At 46.0% G+C, this 27,993-nt stretch overlaps 1 protein-coding gene across 1 annotated transcript; it reads right to left on the bottom strand.

Moving 5' to 3' along the window:
* LOC112187759 (serine/threonine-protein kinase Chk1-like) lies at positions 1-27,949 on the bottom strand. Its single transcript, XM_024326676.2, has 12 exons — positions 27,747-27,949; positions 21,055-21,090; positions 20,052-20,111; positions 17,764-17,865; positions 17,590-17,670; positions 17,392-17,457; positions 17,200-17,279; positions 16,865-17,011; positions 16,685-16,727; positions 16,127-16,505; positions 718-910; positions 1-601 (listed from the first exon to the last, which is right to left on the bottom strand). The coding sequence occupies exons 1-12, from the start codon at positions 27,888-27,890 to the stop codon at positions 1-3; spliced, it is 1,932 nt and encodes a 643-aa protein (XP_024182444.2). The 5' UTR covers positions 27,891-27,949.
* Positions 27,950-27,993: the final 44 nt, after the last annotated feature.

Genomic DNA, 27,993 nt, shown 5'->3' on the forward strand with positions numbered 1-27,993 from the left:
TCACTGTTGGGCTCCACCACGGCTTGTGGGCCTTCTAAGAGGGTGTTGCTTATGCTTGGTGACAGAAAAAATAAGCTTGCTAGTAGAGGTATCTACATTGGCAGTTCTAGGAGCAAAAGATAATTCCAGATTGTGTACATACTTGCTGCACTGATGTATATCCAACAACAAGTTGACATTTTCATTGAGGTCAAAATCTTCTTCCCCAATCTCTTGTGTTGCAACCTGGCAATTATTCTCAAGGCATGCTTCTTGGAGGCTACGCTGCCGTAGAAAATCAATGCCCTCACGGATTGCTAGTAGCTCCACTTGCTTTGGAGGTGAAACATGATGTACACACTTTGAAAAACCAGCTACAAAAGAACTATCTTTTCTTTTGATCACTCCACCAATGCCTCCAATATCTTTAGAAGGCAAGAAAGCTCCATCAACATTGATTTTGAGCTGTTGTCTTGATGGTGGAGTCCAATGTTTACCCAGTTTGGCTGCTTTGTCTTGTGGCTGTAACTTCTGCATTTGTAGGAATTGGTCATACCAAGTGAAAGTGGTAACAACAATCTCTTCTGCACTCTTGAGCGTATCATTCCACAATTTACCATTTCTGTTTTTCCATAGAGCCTATAGTAGCATAAGTAGCTTCTCCTAATTTTCTTTGTTTAGATGGTGGCCCTAATGCAAAAGCTAATCTTTGAAACCGCACGGCAAACAACTAGCAACTGGAATGTTTGCTGCGCCAATAGCTTCTTGTGCCACAGGACAGTGACACAACACATGGCTATTTGTTTCCCAAGCTTCACTACATAGCAAACAGTTTTAAGGGCCCAGTATATCCCTTGTGACTCAAGCTTTCTCGAGTAGGCAATATGTTGTTTGCAGCCCTCCAGAGACACATTTTCACTTTGCCAGGAACCTGTGTTCCAAATTTTCTTTCATAGAACCTCGTATGGATTTCCAGATGAGGTAGAAGTTAGGAACTCTCCTATGACCTGTTGTCGAGCAATCCAATATGTAGACTTGACAGTGTACTTTTCCATTCTTCTCTGGCCTCCATCTATATTGATCTTCCCCTGCAGTTCTACTCAAAGGAATATTGAGAATTTTGTAGCTACCTCGGGTTGAATCAAATACCCAAGAATTATCATCATCACCTTGCTTGGAAACTCCAGATTGTATCCTCTGTGTGTCATCTTCTGAAGTTCTAAAACTCTTCAACGTATCTCCCAAGTTGATAAGAATGTATATAATTTTTGACGATTAGGTAAGCGATTACGTACTAACGGCTTGAAAGAACTAAAGGAAATAGAGAGAAAATGAAAGAAAGCAGAAATATCGAAGAAGAAAATGGGGCTTCATCATTAATAGAAATGAGTTCGTACATGTACTTATAGTTTGCTAAGGAGCTGCATATGACTTACACGTAGCATTAGGTGACAAACAAACAATTAACTAACAACTAAACCAGCTTAATCAACAAGTGATTACCACATACAGTAACAAAGAAATTACTGAATGAAATTGTAACACTAACACGGCTGGCTTAGATAGCGAAGTTCCAGCAGCTCCGTTAGCTCCATTGTTACTGGGAATATAACTCCCAAGTTTATCTATGTTAGGCCCAGTTTGGATTATTATATATAAGATAAGCAGCAAAAAGTATATGGTAAAATTGAGTAAGTTTCTTTCAAAAATTTAACAATTTGATGACAGATTATATAAGTCGGTCAGAGTTAACTTTATAAGCTGAAAGGGCTGGCCTTTTGAGCCGTTTGGACCGAACCGTACCGATTTGAGGCCGAGTCAAACTGATTTGGACCGAAATATTAGGCCTGGCAACGTGCGGGTATAGTGCGGGTACGGTGCGAGTTCTTAACGGGTCAGGTTTTTAACGAGCCGACCCGGTAAGAACCCGTTAACTTAACCGGTTTCGCGGGCCAAACCCCGCGGGTTTGCGGGTTTTCCATTGGAACCCGTTAAAACCGGTAAACATTTTTTTTATTTTTATTTTTTAAATTTTTATCAAAGAAATTAAAACCAATTAAGACTTATATATATCCCCCTCTGTACATGCATGTCCATTTGCAAGCATAATTAGCTATAATGAGCCACGCTCATGGTACCACCAGGGGTACCAACGCCCACCATATGAGTGACTGGCGTAAAGACAGTTAGCCGGGTTACCGCCTGAGCCCCGGATCAACCCCAAAGCACCGCCGACGCGCCGCCACGCGCCGTGTCAAGATGGCATCAGAAGCTACTGAAACTGGGAACTGAAGCACGATCAGTCCCACATCGAAAACAAAGAGAAGATCATCCTCTTCCTCACCTATAAAAGGTTCTCTCCTCTCTCCTCATTAATGACGCATTCAATACTTACCTACTATTACTTTGTCAACATAAATACATTGACTAACTTAGGCATCGGAGAGTTGAAGACCGCCCGGCGCGGTCTCCCTCTGACGCCCATTGTATTTTATTTGACAGGTAACGGGAACCACTCACAACAAAGGTATCGATCCGCCTGCCGGATCAGCGTTAACTAAGGTCCAGCTACCGCTAGACTTTTAGACATTAACATTGGCGCCGTCTGTGGGAATCCTTGAACAGAAGGTCATCCCATCACAGTTACCATGACTAACGGTAGCGGGGGAAATATCGGGGAGCAGGCAGACCAGTCCGCCGTTCCCCAACCCGCCCGCCCAGCGGTAAGCATCAACCGCGCACTATTCCACACCCCGGTCAACCCAGGCGGTGAAACAAATCCAAGCAGCAGCCGTCCCCCAGGTCAGGACCTCACCGCCTTGTATGAACTGGCGCTGGCGGACCTCCACAAAGCAAACAGAGAGCGCGAGCAGGAACGCAAGGAGAGGGCGGAGGCCTAAAACCAAGTGGCCACGCTGATGACACGTTTCGACGAGCTAAGGCGAACGCTGGACGCAAACGCCAACCCTGCACGAAGTGAGCAGTCACACAGCACCAGACACAGCCGGCCTACCGCTGGTATAGGACCCATCGTGCAAATGCAGGTACCGCTAAGCCCACCTGAGCTGGCAGGAATGGGACCACCCCCTATCCCACAACTGCCGGAGCAGGAGGCGGAGTCATCGCTGCGCACCCACCACTCGAGGACTAGAACAAGGACTGAGGGTAATCTACCCATTCCCGGGCGGGGGTTCGCTCCGCGGAACGCCCGAGCGGGCCCCGCTGGCGACGCAACCACCCAAATTTTGGAGAGGATGCAGCAGTTAGAACGGAGATTAATCCTGGCGGAGGCAGGCACCCCGGCGCCAGCCCCAAACCCACTCTTCGCGTCCAGGCCAGGCCCATTCACCGCCACAATTTTGCAAGCCGTCAGACCAGCGTTTGCAAAGACCCCAAAAATGTCACATTATAGCGGTAAGACCGATCCCTTCGTCCACATGGACACGTTCAAGAAGGTCACCAACAACAAGGGATTTGATGACGCCACCCTGTGCCACTTGTTCAGCGAAACGCTGGATAGTGAGGCAATGAGTTGGTTTTTCGAGTGTCCGCCAGGGTCCATCGACTCATTCCACGCATTATCTCATGCTTTCCTCTCTCGATTCATCTTGTTGTCCGCCGGTCATCACAACACGAGCCAGTTGTTTGGCGTCAGACAGGGAGGGGACGAATCATTGAAGGCATTCGTCACAAGATGGCGAGCGGCAGCATCTCAGTGCCGCGATCTCGACAAAACAATGGCTTCGGCGGCTTTCAAGCAGGGACTCCTCAAGGGACCATTCCTATATCACCTCAACTACAATCATCCAAATGCGGCGTATGATCACCTTATGAGTGAGGCGGTCATTCATGCCCAGGCAGAGTTTATCACATACGGAGAAACCCCACCGCCACCAGCAACACCAACAAAGTCATCTCAACCCTCCTCCAGCCATCAAGAGACCGCCAGCAAAGCCCCCACTGCACCGCCAGCTGACAAGAAGAGGGAATGGCAGCAGGGCGGTTACCAAAGCAAGAGGCAGAAAGACAACCACTACAAGGGCAACCGCCAATCCCAGGGGGACAATCGCAACAAGCAGACGGAATCCTCTCAGCGGTATGCAGTGTTCACCGTCCTCACAGCCTCGTACGAGGAGATTTACAATCAGTGCAAGGATCAGATACCACCGCCACCCTCGCCGAGATTCCCCAAAAAGGGTAAGCCAAGAAACACCGGCATGTGGTGCAAGTACCACGAGGACAGCGGTCACAATACCAACAGTTGCAACGCTCTCAAAACAACCATTGAGACCCTATACCGTGACGGCAAGATGGATCAATTCAGGGTGCGCCAACCGCCACCTGTGATTGCCAACATTGAGCCACTGGGCCGCATCAACACCATCGACGGCGGGGCTCCAATCACCAACATGTCTCACAGGGCAAGAAAGCGTTACGCACGCACCAATCACCCAAAGGAAGTCTGTAACATCCGCTACGAGAGATCCACCAAACTCCCAAAGTCTGGTTGGGAGCCCATCACCTTCTCAGAGGAGGAGGAGCGAGGAGTACATCTACCCCATGACGACCCATTCCTGATCGATGCCATTCTCGACAGATGGTCAGTAGGAAGAATCTTGGTGGATAGCGGATCTGCTGTCAATGTCATATTCAGCGGTTGTTACAACAACCTTAAGCGGAACAAGAAACTACTACAAGACCATGAGCCATTGCTTAGCTTCTCCGGCGATATCACTCAGCCGCTGGGCTCTGACTACATGCGGTTAACCATCGGCTCCAGTCCATGTATGGCGGAGGTACATACCGAATTTATAATTGTGGACTGTTTCAGTTCGTATAACGCCATCATAGGACGGCCGGCACTCAACAAGCTCAAATGCATCATCGCCGGATACATGCTTCTCATGAAGTTCCCCACACCCAACGGCACAGGCTGTGTCAGGGGAAGTCAGCAACTGGCACGAGAATGCTACTCTACCACCATTGCGCGGTCAACCCGCCGCCACGAAATCCTAACAGTAGGAAATCAGGCACCGCCACCAGATATCTTCGAGGATCCTAGGGATGAGGAGGAGAAATACGTAAGGAAGGAACCGGTCAATCCTGAAACATCGTTGAAGGTCATCAGCATCTCTGACGAGCACCCAGAGCGGACAGTCCGCATAGGAGCTCAGCTAGACCCAGAAGTAGCCGCAGAACTCACTCAATTCCTGCGGGACAACGCCGCCGTTTTCGCATGGTCATATGCGGACATGCCAGGTATCTCTCCCGAAATCATCACACACAAACTAACCATTAAGCCATCCTTCCATCCCATCAAGCAGAGGCGAAGGGCCTTCGACGAGGAGAAATACCGCGCCATAGGAGAAGAGGTCGCCAAACTCCAGGGCATTGGATTCATCCGCCAGGTAATCTATCCCCAATGGATCTCCAACCTGGTCATGGTCAAGAAGCCTAGCGGCAAGTGGCGGATGTGTGTCGACTTCAAAAATCTCAACAAGGCGTGCCCAAAGGACAGTTTCCCTCTCCCACGCATTGATCAGCTGGTTGACGCAACCGCCGGGCATGAACTCCTCAGCATGATGGACGCTTTCTCCGGCTACAATCAGATCAAGATGCATCCCAGCGATCAGGAGTGTACCACCTTCACCACCGACAAGGGCCTCTATTGCTACAATGTTATGCCTTTCGGTCTGAAGAACGCCGGAGCAACTTATCAGCGGCTGATGAATGCTATGTTCGCTGAACATTTGGGCAAGATAATCGAGGTCTACGTGGACGACATGTTGGTCAAGAGTATAAAGGCCAGCGGACACGTGGCAAACCTCAAGATCATAGTTACCATCCTCCTGGCCTATGGCATGCGCCTCAACCCAGAAAAATGCTTCTTTGGCGTCACCGCCAGCAAATTTCTGGGTTATATCGTCAGTGAACGAGGCATCGAGGCTAACCCGGACAAGGTGCAGGCCATACTCGACCTGGCAGACCCTGAGTATAAGGTACACGTCCAATGCCTCCAAGGCAAGTTAACCGCCCTCTCTCGATTCATCTCCAGGCTCACTGACAGGTGTGCCCCATTTTTCAAACTCCTCAAAACAACTCACAAGAAAGTCATCAACTGGAACCCAGAATGTCAGGCGGCGTTTCAGGGCTTGAAGGATTACCTGGCGGCAGTCCCACTACTCTCTATCCCTGTGCAAGGAGAGACACTGTTCATATACCTAGCGGTATCGGTATCAGCGGTGAGTTGCGCCATTGTCCGGCGGGAGGGACAGGACGAGCTCCCAGTTTTCTACGCCGGCAGGGGCATGAACGGGGCAGAAACAAGGTATCCACCCTTAGAGCAGCTAGCTCTTGCACTCATCGTTGCCGCCAGGCGCCTCCGCCAGTATTTTCAAGCGCACACAATCCACGTGCTGACCAATCAACCACTGAGACAGGTGATGCAGAACCCTGAACATTCAGGGCGCCTCAGCAAGTGGGCCATCGAGCTCAGTGAATTTGACATAGACTACAAGCCAAGAACCGCCATGAAGGGTCAGGCGGTAGCGGACTTCATCGCCGAGCTCACTGAGCGTCAGCCCAGTCCCAGCACGGAGAATGAGCCCGGGACGGAAATGGTCACCGCTAAGGAGCCAGCTCCCCTACAATCAGATTGGAACCTGCATGTGGACGGCTCCGCCAGCGCCAAGGCCAGCGGCGCAGGAGTCATCCTCACAGGCCCTGGGGGCTGAATGTGGAATACGCACTAAAATTCAACTTCAAAGCCTCCAACAACATGGCGGAATACGAAGCACTCATTGCCGGCCTACTCCTCGCCATCGATTCAGGGGCTGACAGCGTCAACATCTTCAGTGATTCCCAGTTGGTCGTAAATCAGGTCAATGACAGCTTCCAGGCCAAGGACCAACAGTTAGCGGCATACTTGGGGTACGTTAAGACACTCCTCAAGAAATTCAAATTTCATAACATCACACAAATCCCCAGGGAAAAGAACGCCAAGGCTGACTCACTGGCAAGGCTAGCAACCGCCCAGCCACATCAGAGTCCAGCGGACACAAGAGTGGAATGTCTTGACAAGCCAAGTATCACAAAAACCCTGGCGGAGATCTTCAACATTGAGGTCAATACCAGCTGGATGGACGAAGTCATTGAGTACAAGCGCAACGGCACATTGCCGGACGACAAAGTTAAGGCGCGACAACTCCAGCGGAGGGCAACCCGCTACAACATCCAGAACGGCAAGCTGTACCGCCAGGGATTCACCCATCCCAACCTCCGCTGCCTAACCCCAGAGGAGGGAAAGGTCGTTCTGGCAGCAATTCATAGCGGAGAATGCGGAAACCATTCAGGCGCCAGATCCTTAGCCAATCGCACAATGCGACAAGGCTATTTTTGGCCTACTCTCGGCGACGATGCCCGCCAGGTAGCAAGATCATGCCACAAGTGCCAACAATTTGCTGACATCCCGCATGCACCGGCGGAACCACTATCGGTCATCGTCGCCCCATGGATCCACTCAACTTGGGGCCTGGATCTGATGGGAAAATTTCAAACCGCCAAGGGCCAGTTCAAGTACATCATAGTGGCTATCGACTACGACAGCAAGTGGATAGAGGCGGAACCACTAACAGCAATAACTACCGCCAAGGTAATTCACTTCCTCTGGAAGAACATCTACTGCCGTTACGGTGTCCCACACACGATAATCACCGACAATGGCACACAATTCAACAACAAGGAGCTCATCTCTTTCACCGCCAACTTGGGTACTAAGATGAGTTTTGCATCTGTCGCCCACCCCCAGACCAACGGTCAGGTCGAAGCAGCAAACAAGATAATCAAAAGGCTGCTGAAGAAAAAACTCGACAAAGCAAAGGGTCTATGGGCGGAGAAACTCCCGGAAGTTCTATGGGCCATCAGAACAACCCCAACTTCCGCAACAGGTGAAACTCCCTTCTGCATGATGTTCGGAAAGGAGGCTGTCCTGCCCATTGAGGTCTCTCAACCTACCGCCAGAGTCGAGGGCTACCGCCCAGAGACCAACACTGACGGCATCAACCTGGACAAGGACCTCCTGGAGGAAAAGCGACACAGGGCCCACCTATGCAACCTGCAAAACAAGCAGCGGGTATCGCGTTTCTACAACGCCAGAGTCAAGGCCCGGAACCTCCAACTGGGGGACTGGGTAATGAAGGAAGTCATTCCACCGCCAACAAAGCTTCGCCCAACTTGGGAAGGTCCATACAAAATTGTGGAAGTCGTTAGACCAGGCACCTTCTACTTAATGGACAAGGACGGCGTCACAACGACCCACCCTTGGAATATCGAACACCTTCGGTATTATTACAAATAGTCATGCCGCTACCCAAGAGCATCTTGACTTAGCTAAATTTTTGTTCAATATTTAGCTAAGGGAAGCTACCCAACGGGTACTACCCCTCTTTTGTAAACGCTGATCAGTCAGCTATCAATGAAACGAGGAATTATTCAAACCATTGTTACCAAGTCTAGCACTGAGGGCAACTGGCAACGCCAGGAATCGTCAGCGGACCACGTCCGCTACGTGGTGCACTTGGACCAATTTTAATTCCTTTAATGTTTCATTGCTTGGCAAAAGAAAAATCTCTACGTCAAAACTCTAGCGGTACAAACACATCATGACAAACGTCAAACTCTGAAATTTCATTTCAGGGCTGGGACTCCCCACCCAAAATAGTTCATTATTACAGTGTAAAAAAAAAAAAAAAACCTATGGAAGTCTCAGCTGGCTTCAGCGGTTGTCTTCGGCTTCTCCGGCTTCAACTGGCGGCGGCACGACCGATCGGCTCGCCTGATCGGACCCTCGAGCTGTCGGACTGGGAGTCTCCATTGTACCATCCGCCCGGGTGTGTGCCTCCAGAAATCCGGCACGTGACACCTCCGACGGGGTCTGCTGGGGAGTCTGCCGGGACCTTTCCGGCGGATGGGAGCCACTTTCCCCGCTGCCCGAATGGGTACCTGCCGCAGTGGGAGGCACGACTTCTGTCTCCGGCGGGACACCCTCGACCACCGGCACGTCGGGCTGTGACGCCTTTACAAAGTCAATGGCGCCCTTCCGCGTCAACATGTCTATATTTGCCCGGGCCCCAGACTTCGCCGCTTCGGTCAATGTCTTTTTATACTCCGCCGACATCTTGAACGCTTCAACGGCGGCTGCTGCAGAAGAACTCTGTTCATTTTTCAGGCGGTTGACCTCCCCGTCCAGCCGCTGCATCTCACCCAGTCTGGCGGCAGACTCCCGCTGCACAATAATGAGCTTCTTATCTTTAGCGGCTATCCGCTCCTGCAGTAATGCGATCTCCTGCTCCAACTGGGAGACGCGTTCATTCCTCTCCAGGTCCCGCCTTATGGCCGCATTAAGCTTGCCGCGGGCGCCCGCATAGTCACACTCCGCCTTGGCCAGCCCCTGCTCAGCCTCCGCCAATCTCTCCTTGGCCTCCGCCAGCTCCCTCTGGAGACCTCCGATCTCCCCCCTGAGCTCTTCCTCAATCCGGGGCTGCTTAGACGCCGCCTCGAACATATCATGTAACCCCGCAGATATTTGACCAAACGCCGAGCTGAAGGGCGATTGGTCAATTGCCGTCGGGCGCGATATGCCCGCCAGACCCCCGAACCCCAGCCGCTCGCACAGATGGAAAAGGAATGCCCGCTCCCCTTCTGTCATGAATGGCGCATACTCGGCAAAGGAGTCCAGATCACTGACGGCTGCTGCCTCCCCTCCGCCACTGCACCCTTCGACGCAGCTTGTCGAGCCTTCTTTTGTTGGCGGACTCCGATCACCACCTCTTCTTCCTCTTCCTCGACGGGGGAGTCAGGCTGCCGGCGTTTTTTCTCCAACGCCCGTTGTGTCCCAGCAGCGGTCCTCGTCACCCGCACCGGCGGCTCACCCCGGGACTCGGTGGCAGTCCCCGTCGGCTGCACCGTCTTCTTTGAGGACCGCGCCGGGTGGTAGGCATCCGCTCCCGCGGCCTTGTACCAACATTCCCCCTCTCCCCGCCACCCACTTGGGTGTCCGCCTGCACTACCGGCAGGCCATCCTCACCCAGATGGGAGTGGTGCGGCATCGGCAGCTCCACCGCAACCTCAGACTGGCTCAGCACCAGCGTCTCCGGGTTCACCACCGTCTGCTGGGCCGCCAGCCCCTCGGCATACATAGCCTCCAGAAAATTTTCTATCTCGGCACGATCCATTGCTTTTTCGAAAGCGTCGCGACTAGATTTGTTACCGGGCGGGGTTTCTGAAAAGAAAAACACAAACACCAGTCAGTCCGGATCAAAAAAAAAAAAAAAAAAAAAAAAAAAATGAGGTGTGGCGGAGTGGCTCTCACCAATAGAGCGAGTTAGCCCCAGGTCGACCAGCAATTCCCAACCGGTCAGAAGACGGAAGTCAAGCAAATTGCGGTTCCGCCAGCAGCCGCGGATCCTCTCCACGCGACACTCCTCTTCGCGCGTCAGAATATACCTTAGTCCCGCTGCACAAACACAATAATCATTAGCAAAAACCGCAGGTTTGCAAAAGTTTGAAACCGCCAGTTAGTTTTAGCGGAAACCAGTTGCCAACCTCGGATGGGCTGGAATTCCGACTTAGTCTTAAACGTCGGCCCCTCCACATTCGACCTAGTATGGTACTCCCAGCCATCTGTGGCGACGCAGAAGGTCCCCCGCCAGTAGGACATTGAGTCCCTTAGATTCTCAATCAACTTGGGCGCTCCCTGGCGGCGGCTCAGGTTCACGCACCCTCTGCAACCTCGGCGCTTCACATACACTAGCTCGTAGAAGTGAAGCACTTCCGCCACGGTAGGCCCCTCGCACCCCGACAAGCGCCACAGGGAGTTCATCGCCAACAGCAACCGCCACATGTTGGGACAGATCTGCCCAAAGGCAAGACCAAACTCGCACACAAGAATTTGGAGATTGGGCACTAGCGGGAATGTCACTCCTTGGCGGAATATGGCCTCGTGCACGGTAGCACATCCCGCTGGGAGCATCGAGGCCTTCTCATCCGCTGTCGGGGGGCGCAGCTTCACCGAGCCCGGCAACCGGAACGTCCGCTTCATCCGGTTAACAGCGGCGGCATCCATCCGCCCACCTGCCTCGTCGACGGCGGTGCCATCTGAGAGGTACCACGCCGACTCGACATTTTGGCCCGGCGCTTCCCCTTCGCCAGCGGAGCCGCTAGCAGCACTATTGCTCGCCAAGCGCTCGTCGCGCCTAGCCAACTCACCCGCCCTAGAGCTCTCTGGACGCGAACCACGATCCATAGCTATTTCCCAGGGGATGGTCCGAAGTGGCTCAACTTCAAGCGGTTCTGGCAGTGAGGTTCCTGCATGGGCAGACGGACGCAACGAGTCAATAAAGGTCATATCCGCCACGCTGAACGACACGTCAGACCCGGAATCCTCACTGCTCGAAATATCTATGACGTTGGCCATCCCAAACCCTAAAACCCACATCAGTTAGCACAAATACAGATCTAACCTACTCTCACATCAGATATAGCCAAAGATGCCAAGAACAACTACCCACAAAAATACCAAAACAAAAACAACCGCACGCTCAACCCAGATTAGACCGTCTAGCAAAACCCAAAACCCCAACTTTCTGTCAAACACCATAACCTCCCTCAAATCTCTCCCTACACCCTCCGAAAACAGCACAGAAGCAATATCATACCATTAACAGAAATACCAAAACCCAGAAACCACCATTGCAGATTCAATGAAACAGGAAGAGGATCCGAAATACCAACCTCACGTCGAAGACTTTGGAGTGCAGTTCGTCTTCACTAACAGATTTCGTCCTCTCCAGTCCGACTACTCCACGCAAACCCGGGGATCTCCTTCGCAATTCGCAGGCGAACAAGGCTCGAAGCAGGCAACTCAGATTTGAAGATTTTCCAGAAATGTCGAAACTCGCTCAGTTCCCCCCTTTTTATGTCAACATCAAATAATCCTGAGCCGTCCGCTACAAAACTACATCACGTACCAACCGTACACGTGTCCCACGTCTTCATTAACTCCCTGGATTAACCGAGGCGTCGCCTCGGTTACGAAATCCATCATTACTCGCATTAATGACGAGAAGACGGCTAGGCTTAGGAGGCAAGCCTCCAGACGCTAACCCTCTCAGAGTTAGCCACGTGTCAACCGTCATCATTCTTTGGCTTCCAAGGGAAGTCACCACCTGACAAGTAAACCCCCAACCATGGCAAGTCTCCGCTGAGCGAAAACCCCGCTCAGCGGATCCATCCTCACTTGTCATCTCCCAAGTGACGGAGTCTCCGCTGAGCGAAACCCCGCCAGCGGATCCTCACTTGCATCTCCCAAGTGACGGAGTCTCCGCTGAGCGAAACCCCGCCAGCGGATCCTCACTTGCATCTCCCAAGTGACGGAGTCTCCGCTGAGCGAAACCCCGCCAGCGGATCCCCACTTTCATCTCCCAAGTGATGGAGTCTCCGCTGAGCGAAACCCCGCCAGAGGATCCTCACTTGCATCTCCCAAGTGACGGAGTCTCCGCTGAGCGAAACCCCGCCAGCGGATCCTCACTTGTCATCTCCCTAGTGACGGAGCCTCCGCTGAGCGAAACCCCGCCAGCGGATCCTCACTTACATCTCCCAAGTGACGGAGTCTCCGCTGAGCGAAACCCCGCCAGCGGATCCTCACTTGTCATCTTCCAAGTGACGGAGTCTCCGCTGAGCGAAACCCCGCCAGCGGATCCTCACTTGCATCTCCCAAGTGACGGAGTCTCCGCTGAGCGAAACCCCGCCAGCGGATCCTCACTTGCATCTCCCAAGTGACGGAGTCTCCGCTGAGCGAAACCCCGCCAGCGGATCCTCACTTGTCATCTTCCAAGTGACGGAGTCTCCGCTGAGCGAAACCCCGCCGGCGGAGCTTCTCTCCTCATTTGGTAAACGGGGCGTCCTCCGCTACACAGCGCACCGCTGGCTGACCCCATTTCTCATCTGACAAGCTGCGTACTTTATTCAGCGCAACACCGCTCAATAAAATACCAAGCACGTCTACTTGACGCTGCTTCCTGCTACATCTAGCGGGGGGACTTCCGCCAGCGGCGGATCCCGAGGCCACGCCTCTCTGACAACGCCGCCACGCGGAGTTACGGTCAGAATGTCCCTACGGGACACGGGGACTAGTCAACAGTCTACGACAGCCCTGATCAGGTACGTTGACCCCCGTCACCTGGGTGCTAAGATTGGGCTCGCAACCCAACACCCTCTGCTCCGTGCAGCGCTGCTCCGTGCAGCTCCCCCTCAACAAACAATAACAACGACCATCCGGAGGTCCATCTTAGCCGGGGAGTGGGGGACTCCCTGGGGGGCCTAGCAGGGGCCCACCCGAAAGGGCACAAAGCGTTTGCTCAGTAAATCCATGGTTGACAACGCACTGACGCTAATTATGCTTCTGCAAAGTCTAGCGGGAGAAACGCTTCAAACCGCCGATCAACTCCCCAACCAAGATTGCCCTCCTTGACTGGGGATTTGGGGACTTGTACATGCATGTCCATTTGCAAGCATAATTAGCTATAATGAGCCACGCTCATGGTACCACCAGGGGTACCAACGCCCACCATATGAGTGACTGGCGTAAAGACAGTTAGCCGGGTTACCGCCTGAGCCCCGGATCAACCCCAAAGCACCGCCGACGCGCCGCCACGCGCCGTGTCAAGATGGCATCAGAAGCTACTGAAACTGGGAACTGAAGCACCATCAGTCCCACATCGAAAACAAAGAGAAGATCATCCTCTTCCTCACCTATAAAAGGTTCTCTCCTCTCTCCTCATTAATGACGCATTCAATACTTACCTACTATTACTTTGTCAACATAAATACATTGACTAACTTAGGCATCGGAGAGTTGAAGAACCGCCCGGCGCGGTCTCCCTCTGACGCCCATTGTATTTTATTTGACAGGTAACGGGAACCACTCACAACAAAGGTATCGATCCGCCTGCCGGATCAGCGTTAACTAAGGTCCAGCTACCGCTAGACTTTTAGACATTAACACCCTCATTTGCCATTTTCTCTATATGAACTTTTTTGGTTTTCTATTTTGAAATTTTTTATTTTCTATCTTTTTAGATTTTTTTTCCTTTCCTTTTTTGACAAAAAATAATTCTCAAATCACAATTAAACGACGATCCAATGGTCGGACCCTCACAGATCACCAAGAGGATTATCTTTACCGATTTATACGATGATCCAACAGTCGGATCACCTAGAGGATCATCTTTACCGATTTATACGATGATCCAACGGTCAGATCCTCACGGATCACCTAGATGATCATCTTTACCAATTTATACGATGATCCAACGGTCAGATCCTCACGGATCGCCCTTAGGCTCATCCTCTCAAAATTATACGACGATCCAACGGTCAGATCCTCACAGATCGCCCTTAGATTCATCCTTTCAAAATTGTACGAAGATCCAACTGTTGGATCGTCCCGGATCGCCCTTAGAATCATCCTCACAAAATTATATGACGATCCAACGGTCGGATCCTCATGGATCGCCTTTTGAATCATCTTTGCACAATTATACGAAGCTCCAACGGTTGGATCGTCCCAGATCGCCTTTAGAATCATCCTCACAAAATTATACGACGATCCAACGGTCGAATCCTCACGGATCTCCTTTTGAATTGTCTTTTCACAATTATACGAAGATCCAACTGTCGGATCCTCATGGGGAATAAGAAAAATTATAAAAATACCTTGGTTGAAAAAAAAAGAAGAAAAAAAAAGGGAACCCGTATGGGTAATGGGAAATGGGTTTTTGAGAATGATTTTTAGTTAACGGGTTCCAATGGGACAATGGGTTTAGCCCGCAAAACCCGTTAATTTGCGGGTTTTTTGAGTGCGGGCTTTTTTTAGCCCGGATTAATAAACGGGCGGGTTTGTGGGTTACGGGTTTAAATGCCAGGCCTACGAAATATTCAGCTTATCAATATTTTATCTCGGGTGAAACCGTACCGAGAATAGATTTACGCTCGGCTATGGTATGAGAATTCTCATACCGACCCAAGTATATGAATATACATATACATGCCGAACCAATATGCAAATGAAATAAATTTAGTAAGAGGCGAAAGTGGAACCTCCCACCTCTTTCATAACAGCCCTGCACCTTATTGTTAAGGTAACCAAATTGGGCCGTAGTCAGAAAGATCGTCTTTGAAAATTTTGGAATGCAATACTTGGGTTGGTAGTTGCTTCTACACTTGTAAAGGTCAGCTTTAAAGTTGTTTTCTGCTCTTGCTGATCATCAGATTTTATTCACATTCATTGTTTTTCATTCTAGCTACAAAATGATCAACATCAGGGGAATATAATTTTCTGACATTGATCCAGTTAATATATTGATATTCATTCCCCCCAAAAGAAAAAAAATTAAATGCGCTCCCTATTGGTTATAATTCATACAATTTGGAACAATTTAGGTCAGTGCTACTTTGATGCGAAATCATGTTGTGTTTCATTTTCATATTGATCATTGTCATTTCTACAATGAATCGTTATAGGGACAATGAAACGTACATCTCCATGTCCACTTAAACCTGCTTTCTTGTTTAAAAGTAAACCTGGGCATGGACTTGTCACCGTAGTTATAACTAGATTGACATTATTTGCAGCTGATGGGCATCTTCAGGGTTTAGAAACAAGTGGCCGGTTCCCCACTTCCCCTTTAGTCTCGAACAATATGCTTTGGTTTTCTTTTTTTCAATCTTTAAATCTTTAATGAAGTAGAAAACATTCAATTGAATATGAATCTTACAACTGCAATCATTTGCAAATCGCTAATACATATAAAAACATGGTACGCCGAGTTATTCTTCAAAATTTGCTGAGAAGTATGCAAACTGACGCTGTTCTTAACAAATACTCACTTGTTCAATAAAAATTCTTTATCCCCTGGAAAGCTCTTGAAATTACCCTATAATAAAAGAAAAAAGATGAAACATTGAAACACACACTCATAAGTATCCAACGAGGAGGGGGAGATCTATTATTAGGGAGAATAAAAACACAAGAACTTAAGGAACCCGGATCGACGTGTACGTACGTACGCCTTCTTTTGGAAGCACGTACTATTTGGATCGAGAATATGAACAAGTGTCGAAATAGATTTGGAGTCGGAAGCATTGGACTTAATATTAGGACAAGTACTGGGAGTTAATCCAACATTGGAACTAAGAGTTAAATTGACAGGAGCTCCGGCACCATGTTGAAGTGCAAAAGCTTGATTAGGTCTCCGCATTATAGGAGGTTCAGCAGTATGAGAAGGTTCAGCAGCTCCCTCATCTCCTGAAATGCTATTCTGATCTAGCACCAATCTAGAATGATCTCCACCAACAGCTGCGTAAGTTGGTGAAGGTGAGGTACAATATAGCACTTCAGCAACTAAGCTTTCCCTCGGAAGTAGTTGAGTAGGTCGGACCTCAATTGATGCAGGATTTAAGAATGGATGCTGCATTATCATGATAACAAGAAATTAATAATAAAGAACGAACATGAAAGTAATAAAGATTTTTTTTTTTGTCTGAAGAATACTACTATGCGAACCACGTACGTACATTTTTCATTAGGCTTAACTACGTTCATATGATATAACACAACATAACGCAACTAAAGTGAAAATCTGTTCACCTGAAGCAAGACAAATGTGGGTAGCCTCGAATCTTGTTGTTCCCTGTCACCCATGAGACAAAAAAATATAATTAGGTAAAGATCAATGCCATAAAAGATGGTAGATATATCTACGAGATTTTAATCGACTTCAAACTAAATTGGATGATTAATTTAAAGATAACATCGTCTTTAGCATACCATTGAAGACACTCTTGCAAAAAGTTTTTCGCATGAAAAGAAAATTTCCTAGGCAAAATATAATTCGACCAGCTCTCTCTTCGCCATGGATCCTTTCCGGTGGTCAGCTCAATCATAATGCACCCAACACACCATATATCAGCAAATCTGAAGAATGAAAAACTTGATCAAACTACATTAGATGTAAAACCGTGATCGATCATTATTCGATCACCACTATCTGGTATCGGATACGTGCTCTTTAACAAGATTCCAACAGTTCAATTACAACTCTGTTCCACTGTCAAAATAACATGCGTGCCTGAAATAAGGCTAAAATACACGATTGTGCTTACGGGTCGAGATGAGGCGGGGGTTGAAAGATTTCAACAGAATGTCTGTATCCAGATGAAGACTGAGCGCCCAAAAGGTTTGACTACAACATTAATGCACCCCTCAATTAGCTACATCATATATGTATAGTGTGTGTGTGTGTGTCTATATATAGTAGAGACATAGTACAGCTAAAGATAAAAATGATCAATTACATGTGCTGATAGACCAAAATCAGCAAGCTTAATGTCTCCAAAAGCATCAACCAGGATATTTCTTCCCTGTAGAAAGTTAATAAATATCATATTAATATATTCCACTTACAGTTAAGGAAAAGTGTTGGGGGGAAAAAGGTGAAAGATCTCGTTGATCATACATTCATACCACTAAGTTTAGGGTGTAGGGAAAGATACCTTAATATTCCCGTGCACGATTTTACGTTCATGTAAATATTGTAGTCCCTGCAACAACTGAATGGTGAATCTTCTTGTTTTCTGCAAAAGAGGGAAAAAAAAAAAAAGAGTTTTAAATGACTAGGAATATTGTAGTCTAACGTATACACGTATATTTCGATCGCATGAACTTACTGTCTCGTTGAACAGTCTTAGTTCCTTCGAGCAGTCTGATTTGCCCCAGAATTCCATCAGGATACACAAAGATCCCACCACTCTCCTCGTTCCCAAATATTGCTACAAAACCCAAACATCAGAGTAAGTGATAGATTTCAAGAGTTGAAATAGATGCAAGAAATACTTATTTACTAGCTTACCATTCGTTGGCCCACTGGTGGGTTGAGGCGGTGTAAAAGAAAACTTACTGAGAAAGGTGATTATTTGGAAGTCTAATCTGCTTAGGAGTGCCGGGAAGGAAGTTCTCCTTAAGGCGATTGGTCAAGCTATACCTATATTAGCAATGAACTGCTATCTGTTGACTTAAAGACATGCATTTGTTCACTATCGATCACTTGTGTTGACAGCATAAAAAAATATTCTCCTTACTTATGACCCAATTACCGAAAAATTCTAAGATATCTATTTGTATGTGATACACACATTTACAGATATGTTAACAAATTTGATGTCATTGTGGTAAGGGGAGTCATTTTTTTGGTAATTTTAATTTTATTCGAAGTAATTACTCCACCTACGACATTTTTACAAGTTTGTGAACAAATTGTTGTCAATATGATAATTGGGTTCAATTATATGTAGAGTGTAAAAGGAATGTAGTAATTTTTTTTTTTTTTTACTTTGTCAAGGGGAACCCAAAGGCTTCCTAGGCCTAAGATAAACCCCTTTCGGCGCATGTGAAATACTTTAACTGTGCATTGCAGCACAGTGTCTAGCCACTTTGACAGCTTCTGGGTTCTAACCTAGGTTGGGGAGCACACCCAATTAGGCAAGAACCACTAAGCCACTTACAGTGGTTAGGAATGTAGTAACTTAATTTGTTGTCAATGTCGTAAATTTGGTTCAATTAAAATATAATTTTGGTTTAATTAGATGTAAAATTAGTGTATGAAAAATATCTCAGTACCATAGACAACTCGGCAGCAAATTCTCTGTCCCTTATTTTCCTGTCTCCATCCCTGTGACCCATTCGTTTTATGACACCTATTCATTTTGATTCATAGAACTTAACTCTGTCAAGTCTTATGTTTTAATTTCAATTAATTATTCAATATCATTTTTATCCTTCTTCCACTTATGTCTCGTTGCCGATTCCGAGCAAAGTCGACCGACAGGACATCGAAGACACATGCAATCCTGTGCTAATCATATGAAGTCAAACCACATATTGGGGTAGTAAGTTTTATGTGTCACCATGAAACCCACCTTAATTTCTGCACCCTAGCCAATCTTCTTATTCTCTCACAGCATACTTCTATGACATCTCTATTTATACATCTAAATTTTGAATGTCACTATGAAAATCTTTATATAATTGATTAACCAAATTTAGTTATTTCCCTAACCCAGACTTAAACTCACAATTTTCTTGACCACCTCAAACTATTTATCCTGATTTAGATCAAATTTTCAATTGAACTCTCGGAGCCACTTCACCATTTGACAACTTCTCATTCCACTAAGGTAACCATCTAATAGGAGGTTTTGTGGTTTGATTGCTGTTCTAGACAAGTGGTGGTTTTGTGGTTTGAATGCTTGTCTGATCTGGGTAGATTTTGGGCTCTTGATCGTTGGAATAGTTTTGTCGGTTTGTGGCGTTAAAGAATGCAATTGTGGCGGGGATAGTGATTGATATATATATATATATATATATATATATATATTATTTTTTTTTCCTAAATTTACAGCACTCATTTCATGCACAGTAAGCAACGTCCGCCTCTAGAAAATGGTACACACGGGCAATTAAGTCGCTTCCCCAAGTTTTCATTCTAAATTTGAAAAGATTAACCTAGCTATGTGGAAACACCGACCTCAGAATTGGCATCTCATTGACTCATCTGCAAAATCCCAGTAAGCACAAGAATTTTGTCTCTCTCAGGCAAGTCCCTCTTATCTTATGTGTTTCTTCTATATATATCTGTGTGGACATTTGAGTTTCGAATTCTACTATATTTCTAAATTTACTCCTTAAACACTTTGGTTTTTAATTTCTAGGAGCAGCCGTTAACGGTGTTAAGCATATGTTTGTTAAAGTAATAGGTGTCATAAAACGAATGGGTCACAGGGATGGGACAGGAAAATAAGGAACGAGGATTTGCTGCCAGACAACTTCCCCTAAAAGAAAACTGAATTTCATATCTAAAAACGACATCCATTAGTTTACATCCTAGTTATTAAATAGCTTAAACACAGATGAAAATGACGGTGATTGGTGAACCACCACGTTATCAGATCCTACTTACAACAATATTTGGATGAGACAGCAATTGTAGATTCCTCACTTCATCTTCCAGCTTCTTAATCTGAGCATAGTCATAGCATTGAAAAATTTATAACCATCAATTATTAATACCAACAAAACAAACAAAATAGACATGTCTAGTAAATCCCAATCTATTATTAGTGGTCAGGGGGAGGAAGCGTTTTGACATGATCCTCACTACGGATTAGTCTCTGGGCCTTAAAACCTTTGAGGAACCGTGTGATCTCAATTAAAAGAAAAAAAAAAGTAATTGGATGGCCAGCCAAATTAATTTTCACAGAGTTTTAGCTGGTCAGATGAAACTGCTTTAGTGTGTGCCGTGAGAATAATCACTAAATGCCTAAAGATGAGTACGGTTATTTATTATTTTTATTTTTTGTGGGGTTTGGGGGTTTTGGGGCGCAAAAAATGATGAGCTAGTTTGAAGGCACAAACTCCCGGTATCATTTGGTAATTAAAGCAAAACAAACTTTTGAATACTGGAACTCTTGAATGGAAATGGAAAAGAAATTTACGTACATAACTCCAATTTCTTTGGAAATGATAAGTCTTTGGCGCAAAACAATGTCTTTCAAATAAAATTTCTGACGCTGTCATGCTGAAGACAAACTCAGAAAATAGAACAGGCTTTTGCTTTTGATGATGGAGACGAAGAAGAAAAAGAGTAATAAAGATTTTATAGAAACTAGCTAGAAAAGTAGAAAGGAATTAAGCACCATTTCTTTGTACCAAAAAAAAAAAAAAAAAAAAACTTTGCCCAAAGAAAAAGAAAGGAAGCAACATTTCCGAACCACTGGCTTTTGAGGAAAGGATCGTGGCTAATATAGAAATATTCTTGCAAATGAATATCATATAGTTTTATTAGAAAAATAATAAGAACCGGAAGGAGTGCAAGAAATAGCTAGCCGACTAGAAGTCTAGAATGTAAACTGCATGTATAATATTTTATATTTAAGAAACATAATTAAGCATTCAGTTCAAACCTGGTTCTCATTTGAACCATCTTCTGGAATTTGAATCTGTGAAAGAACCAAGAAACAAATCGATCAGAACTAGATAATCCTTATCAAAGTCAAAACTGAGGTTGAAGCCATTGAGAGGAACTCGTACGTTGAAAATTCAATTAAGGGAAACCCAAACCGAACTGATCAAACAAATAACAAAGTTGACTTGAGTATTCAATTTGGCCATGACCTACAAATTAAGATCTCAACAAGAAAATGAAAATGAAAATCAAACCAAACTCCGGATGTACTGAGATATGATCACCTTAAGAAGGAAGCAACTCCTCGCCAAATCCACACAAAATAACAGCATATGAACTCAACAAGAACCAAGGCCATGACCTCCAAAGATCTCAACAAGAAAATGAAAATGAAAATCAAACCAAACTCCGGATGTACTGAGATATGATCACCTTAACAAGGAAGTAACTCCTCGCCAAATCCACACAAAATAACAATCCATATGAACTCAACAAGAACAAAGACGTCCATAATGAAAATATACTATACGAGTCAAAAAGAACAAGGTTGAGAGAATAAATTTCTGATATATTATCACACCCATTCTGTGGTGTATATAAACAGATTACAATCGTACTACAACCGTACTACACAACATATACAAGGTAAATAATTACAACAATATATTCTCTTGTAGTCTATTCCTAATAGGGAACGATGACTCACACTAACACTCCCCCTCAAGTTGGCGCATATACATCAACCATGCCCAACTTGCTAAGTGAGTCATAAAACGCCATCCTGGAAACTCCTTTGGTAAGTACATCTGCAAGTTGCTCTTCAGTTGGAACAAAAGGAAAGCTAATAATTTTGGCATCTAGTTTTTCCTTTATAAAGTGACGATCAACCTCTACATGTTTAGTACGATCATGCTGTACTGGATTCTGTGATATGTCAATAGCTGCCTTGTTATCACAATACAATTGCATGAAATTTTTGAGTTTGAAACCCAGATCACGTAACAGATTTCTCAGCCACAACAATTCACACACTTCGTGAGCCATACCTCTATACTCGGCCTCAGCACTAGACCGTGCCACAACTTTCTATTTCTTACTCTTCCATGTAACCAGATTACCTCCCACAAAGGTAAAGTAACCTGATGTCGACCTCCTGTCTGTGATATTTCCAGCCCAATCTGCATCTGTGAAGCCACAAACCTCAAGAATGTTGTTATGTTTAGAAAAAAAGTACTCCCCTTCCTGGAGCTGACTTCAAGTACTTCAGAATCCGCATAACCGCATCCATGTGACTCTCACTCTGATTATGCATGAACTGACTCACCACACTCACTGCATATGCAACGTCTGGTCTAGTATGAGCCAAATAAATCAAATGCCCAACTAACCTCTGATAGAGAGCTCGATCAATAGGTACCTGATCTGGATACTCAGCTAAACAATGGTTCTGCTCAATAGGAGTGTCAATAGGTCTGCAATCCAACAAACCTGTCTCTGTCAGCAAATCAAGAACATACTTCCTCTGGCACAGATAGATTCCTTCTCTCCCCCTGGCTACCTCAATTCCTAAGAAGTACTTAAGTTCACCCAAGTCCTTCATCTCAAACTCAGAGGCTAGCTATCTCTGCAGTCTATCCATCTCAACAGTATCATTACCAGTGATTACCATATCATCCACATAAATAATTAGAGCTGTTACCTTCCCTTGTTGATGCTTGAGAAACAAGGTATGGTCTGAGTTGCTCTGCCTGTAACCAACTGTTAACGTTTGGATCCGTTGGGGATCTAATTAACGTAAAGAAAGAGATAGAGAGATTGACACAAGATGTATAGTGGTTCGTCTCCCGCCTTAGCGGGAAACTACGTCCACTTGAATGTGTACTAGTGTGTCGAGCCTTGCGGTCTAACAAGATTACAAGAGAAGTAATGGGATTGGATTGTGTTTAAGTGGGAGGAGGCATTCCTTTTATAGGGGAAGGAGGCTCCCTCATTTACATTTTCTTAGATGTGGGACTCAAAGCTACTATTCTAGTCTAGAGAAGCATATTGTGGAGGCAACTTGGCAAGGCCGGGAAGGTGGCTTCCCGGCGACTGATTTGCGACTTCCGGATACCGTAGCGTAGCTTGAACATAGGGCTACAAGATGCAAGTAGCGGTTGGATCCCATGAGAGTGTTGTTTATGCGTGGTGAGGTAGCAAACTAGCCTTGCTAGTAGAGGTATCTACACCAACCTTCCGCATAAACTGTGAAAATCTTCCAAACCAAGCACGTGATGACTGTTTGAGACCATACAGAGATTTTCTCAATCTACAGACAAAATCACCAAGAGAAGCAACTACATACCCAGGTGGAAGGCTCATGTACACTTCCTCGGCTAACTCTCCATGAAGAAATGCATTCTTGACATCAAACTGTCGGAGTGGCCAGTTTAAACTAGCAGCAAATGAGAGCAGAACCCGAATAGTGTTCATCTTGGCAGCAGGGGAAAATGTTTCATGATAGTCTATACCATATGTCTGAGTAAACCCCTTTGCTACAAGGCGTGCTTTGTACCGATTCACTGATCCATCTGCATTATGTTTCACAGTAAACACCCAACGACAACCTACAGCCTTCTTGCCTTGTGGTGGAGGCACAAGTTGCCAAGTATTGTTCTTCTGCAACGCCTCCATCTCTTCCTCCATTGCCTTCCTCCACTTTGGATCCCCCAATGCATCCTGCACTTTGTTAGGTACTGATACAGCAGATATTTGATTCACAAATGATTCATATGACTTAGACAATCTCCTAGTGGACATATAATTAGCTATTGGGTATTTTGATTTGGCAGTAAGAGTAGGTTCATATCTTTTGACTGATTTACCCCGAGTGATCCTATTTGGTAACACATATTGCTCAACACTAGACTCACTACTACTAGTACTAGTGGGTGGACATACCTCAAATGAGTGATCTTCCGTACCAAGAAGCTGTGGGTCAGGGGTAGAAGCGATGGCAGGAGGGGCAGTCGTGTCTTCAACTTCATTTTCAGCCATAGGAACTGGTGCCTGGATGCTTGGAGCTACTGCTTCAAGAGGTGGCGGGCTGATGGTCTCAACTGGATCCGTCAAAATACCTCCTGCCTGTGTGACTTCTTCCTCTCCCTCTCCTCCTTCTGTTTCCTCCCCCTCTCCATGATACAGCTCTTCAAAATATGAATTCTCCCCCTGAAGAGCTGTATCTGAAGTGGAAAAATAACTCATGTCTTCAAAGAAGGTAACGTCCATAGTGACATAGTACTTCCTGGTAGGTGGATGATAGCACTTGTATCCCTTCTGATTCCCTCCATAACCAACAAAGACACACTTAAGCGCCCGGGCATCCACCTTAGACCTCTGGTTTTTAGGAACATGGACAAAGGCAACACAACCAAAGACACGAGCTGGAAGATTATGAAAGGAAGGTAAGGAGACATGAGATGCAAGAACCTCAAATGGAATTTTTCCCTGAAGGACGCTAGATGGAAGACGATTAATAAGATGGGAGGAAGCCTGTACAGCATCGCCCCAAAGATACTTAGGCATATGAGCACTAAAGAGAATGGCACGAGCCATATCAAGTAAATGACGGTTTTTCCTTTCAGACACTCCATTTTGTTCTGGTGTTTATGGACATGTAGTTTGGTGAACAATCCCATTGGTTGTAAAAAACTCTTGGAAAACATGATTAACATATTCCCCCCCATTGTCAGAACGAAGGACTTTAATGGTGCTATGGTATTGTGTTTGAACAAGAGTATGAAAAGTTTGAAAAGCTGGAAAAACTTCATCTTTGGTTTTTAGCAGAGCAACCCACGACAATCTTGTACAATCATTAATAAACAACACAAAGTATCTCATACCCGACACAGTGGGTTCTCTAGATGGCCCCCAAACATCAGAATGAATCAACTCAAAAGGAGCAACACTTTTATTAGAAATACTAGGAAAATAAGTAGCACGATGACTCTTGGCCAAAACACATGTTTCACAATGTAAACTAGACTCATCCACACCAATAAACAAAGTAGGCATGGTTTTTCTCATAAGACTAAAAGAGGGATGCCCTAAGCGGCGATGCCACAACCAAATTTCACTTAGCTTATCAGAACTCGAAGTCAAAGCGGCGCGGGACTGTGCTCCTGGTTTCTCTCCTGCGTATGTCTGATCCAGATGGAACAACCTGCCCCTCAGATACCCCCGACCAATTAGCTCCCTGGTGAGAAGATCCTAAAAAATCACATACATAGGAAAAAATGTTACGGAGCATTTAGACTCAGTATTCAACTGGGGAACAGATATCAAATGGTGGGACAAGTCAGGCACAAATAACACATTATGAAGTTCTAAGGTAGGAGTAATACGAACTGATCCTGACCCTAACACAGGAAATGCCTCACCATTGGCATTGGTTACATAGGACACTGGTGGGGAAGACAATTCAGTAAAATATGATTTGTCATAAGTCATATGATCGGAGGCACCAGAATCAATAATCCATGTATCAGAACCAACAAAATTAGAAACCTTTAACGCCATATCAATTTTACCTCGACCAGCTATAGAGGCTGTAGGAGTAACTCCACCTGCTGTATGATGATCTTGGCCAACTACTCTATAGAAATCTGGTTCTTGGACCAATTGAACAGTAGCTGCTTTCGCCTTAGGACGATAACCTTGCTTTTTAGGTTTAAGGTATGGATTCAACTTCCAACAAGTCTCCCGAACATGCCCAAGGTCATTGCAATAAGAACACTGAGGACGAGGGCGGTTGGTGAAGCCTTATGGGAAACCTTGCTGATAAAGTGGGGCTGAACTCTGCTGCTGGAGGAAAGGTGCCGGTGACTTGGCCTGAATGGCTAGGCTAGATACTTCAACCTGTGCATGTTTGACACTTTCCTGTTGGGACTCATCCTTGCGGATGTATGTAAAGGCTGTGGTCAAACTAGGAGGGTCTGTCATTCTAAGCAATTCTCCCTTGGCACTGCTATGCTTCTCATCAAACCCTCTCAGGACTCAGGAATACATGAACCCTTTCTAGCTCCTTCTCCTTCTGGTACCACACCAGATCTTCCTGATTCTTGATCTTGCAAGGACTCTTCTGATCAATTTCAGCCCATACATTCTTCAGCTTGGTGAAATACACAGCTATTGGTTGTCCATTCTGTTGCATACTAGCAGCTTTACACATCAATTCATGAACCTGTATAAAATCAGACTCGTTGGTATACAAATCCCCCAATGTCTTCCATATCGCCTCAGCAGTTTCACATTCCTCCACCATCTGTAGCACATCATCAGTCATGGTGCGAAATAGAATTGACATTACCAGCCCATCATCATCTGCCCATTTAGCATAGGCATCCACATCATCTTCACTGGGAGCCTTGATTGTTCCAGTCACATACCCCATTTTGTGTATTCCACGGAGATAAACTGACATAATCTTCTTCCATGTTCGAAAATTGGTACCAGTGAGTTTGGTACCTCCGAAAGAACCACCTTCTGAGCTCTTGACAGAGACCTCAACCTTCTGTACCTCATTGTCCTTAGAACCCTGACTTTCACTGTCATCACCACCCATTGCAATAATACAATAGAAAATATACGAATCCCAAAGTACGCAGCGGAAATAAACAAATAGTAACAGTTTTTTTTTTTTTTTTGGGGAACCTGGTTGACTGTGGACCGAGTTGGGACAAGGGGACTCACTGATGTAGGCGAGTTGACTCACTGAAGGATGCGGGTTGACTCACTGAAGGAGGCGGGTCGAGATAGATGCGGGGGAGATCGAGAGCGATCGATCTGGAGGTGAGGATCGATCGTCGGTTTGGGCTGGAGGGCCGAACCGGCTGGATGACGCACCGGGGAAGGACGAACCTCGAAGGGGATCAGAGTCGTCTGAATCGAACCGGAACGGAGTCGTCTGGATTTGTCGGAGTGCTGCCGTGAACTGGGCAGTGACGCCAGAACGAAGAACCTGACGTGATGCAGCCGTGAACTGGGCAGCGACGCCGAATCTGGAAAAACAACAGGTCTGGTTCAAAAAACGATCTGGGAACCAGCGGGTCTTTGTCTGGTGCAGACGATCTGGTGTAGACGATGGGACCGGTCTGGTGCAGACGATCTGGTGCAGACGATGGGGCCCAAACTGGAGGAAAGGGTGTCGCCGAAGTCAAAGAAGAAGACACTGGTCGTTCTTTGACGGGCGCCTAGGGTGCAGACAAACGATGATGATAGTCTGGAATTTAAGACAAAGAGACAAAGTCCTCTTGGATCTTTGCTCTGATACCAAGTCAAAAAGAACAAGGTTGAGAGAATAAATTTCTGATATATTATCACACCCATTCTGTGGTGTATATAAACAGATTACAATCGTACTACAACCGTACTACACAACATATACAAGGTAAGTAATTACAACAATATATTCTCTTGTAGTCTATTCCTAATAGGGAACGATGACTCACACTAACAACAATAACATCCAAAATCCCCTATATTATACCAATAGCCGAGTAACAATAAAAAAAAAGAACAAAAAACCAAGATGAAATGTTTCACCAAAAGAACAAAAAATGCAAACCAAATTAATGAAGAACAAAATAAAGATACTTCAACTCCATATCAAACACCCAAGAATAGCACAAAAGCAATACAAAAGTACTCCACCTTTTTAACAGCAATAATTCTTCCAGAATCATGTATTGCCTTGTACACACGGCCACCGACACTTTCTATAATACGGAAGTCCAAGCCGAAGTCGATCTGAGGTGGTGGGAGTTCTAAGAGTTTTGGAAGGAAAGATCTGAACATCTCGATAATTATTTTGGGTTACTCTGGGTTTCTGATGGAGTACGTACTATACTGGTCTTTGGTGTTGCGATATGTATATATAATTATATGAGTATTATCACAA

The sequence above is a fragment of the Rosa chinensis genome, chromosome 1 (assembly GCF_002994745.2).
Source record: "Rosa chinensis cultivar Old Blush chromosome 1, RchiOBHm-V2, whole genome shotgun sequence".
NCBI classification, from domain to species: domain Eukaryota; kingdom Viridiplantae; phylum Streptophyta; class Magnoliopsida; order Rosales; family Rosaceae; genus Rosa; species Rosa chinensis.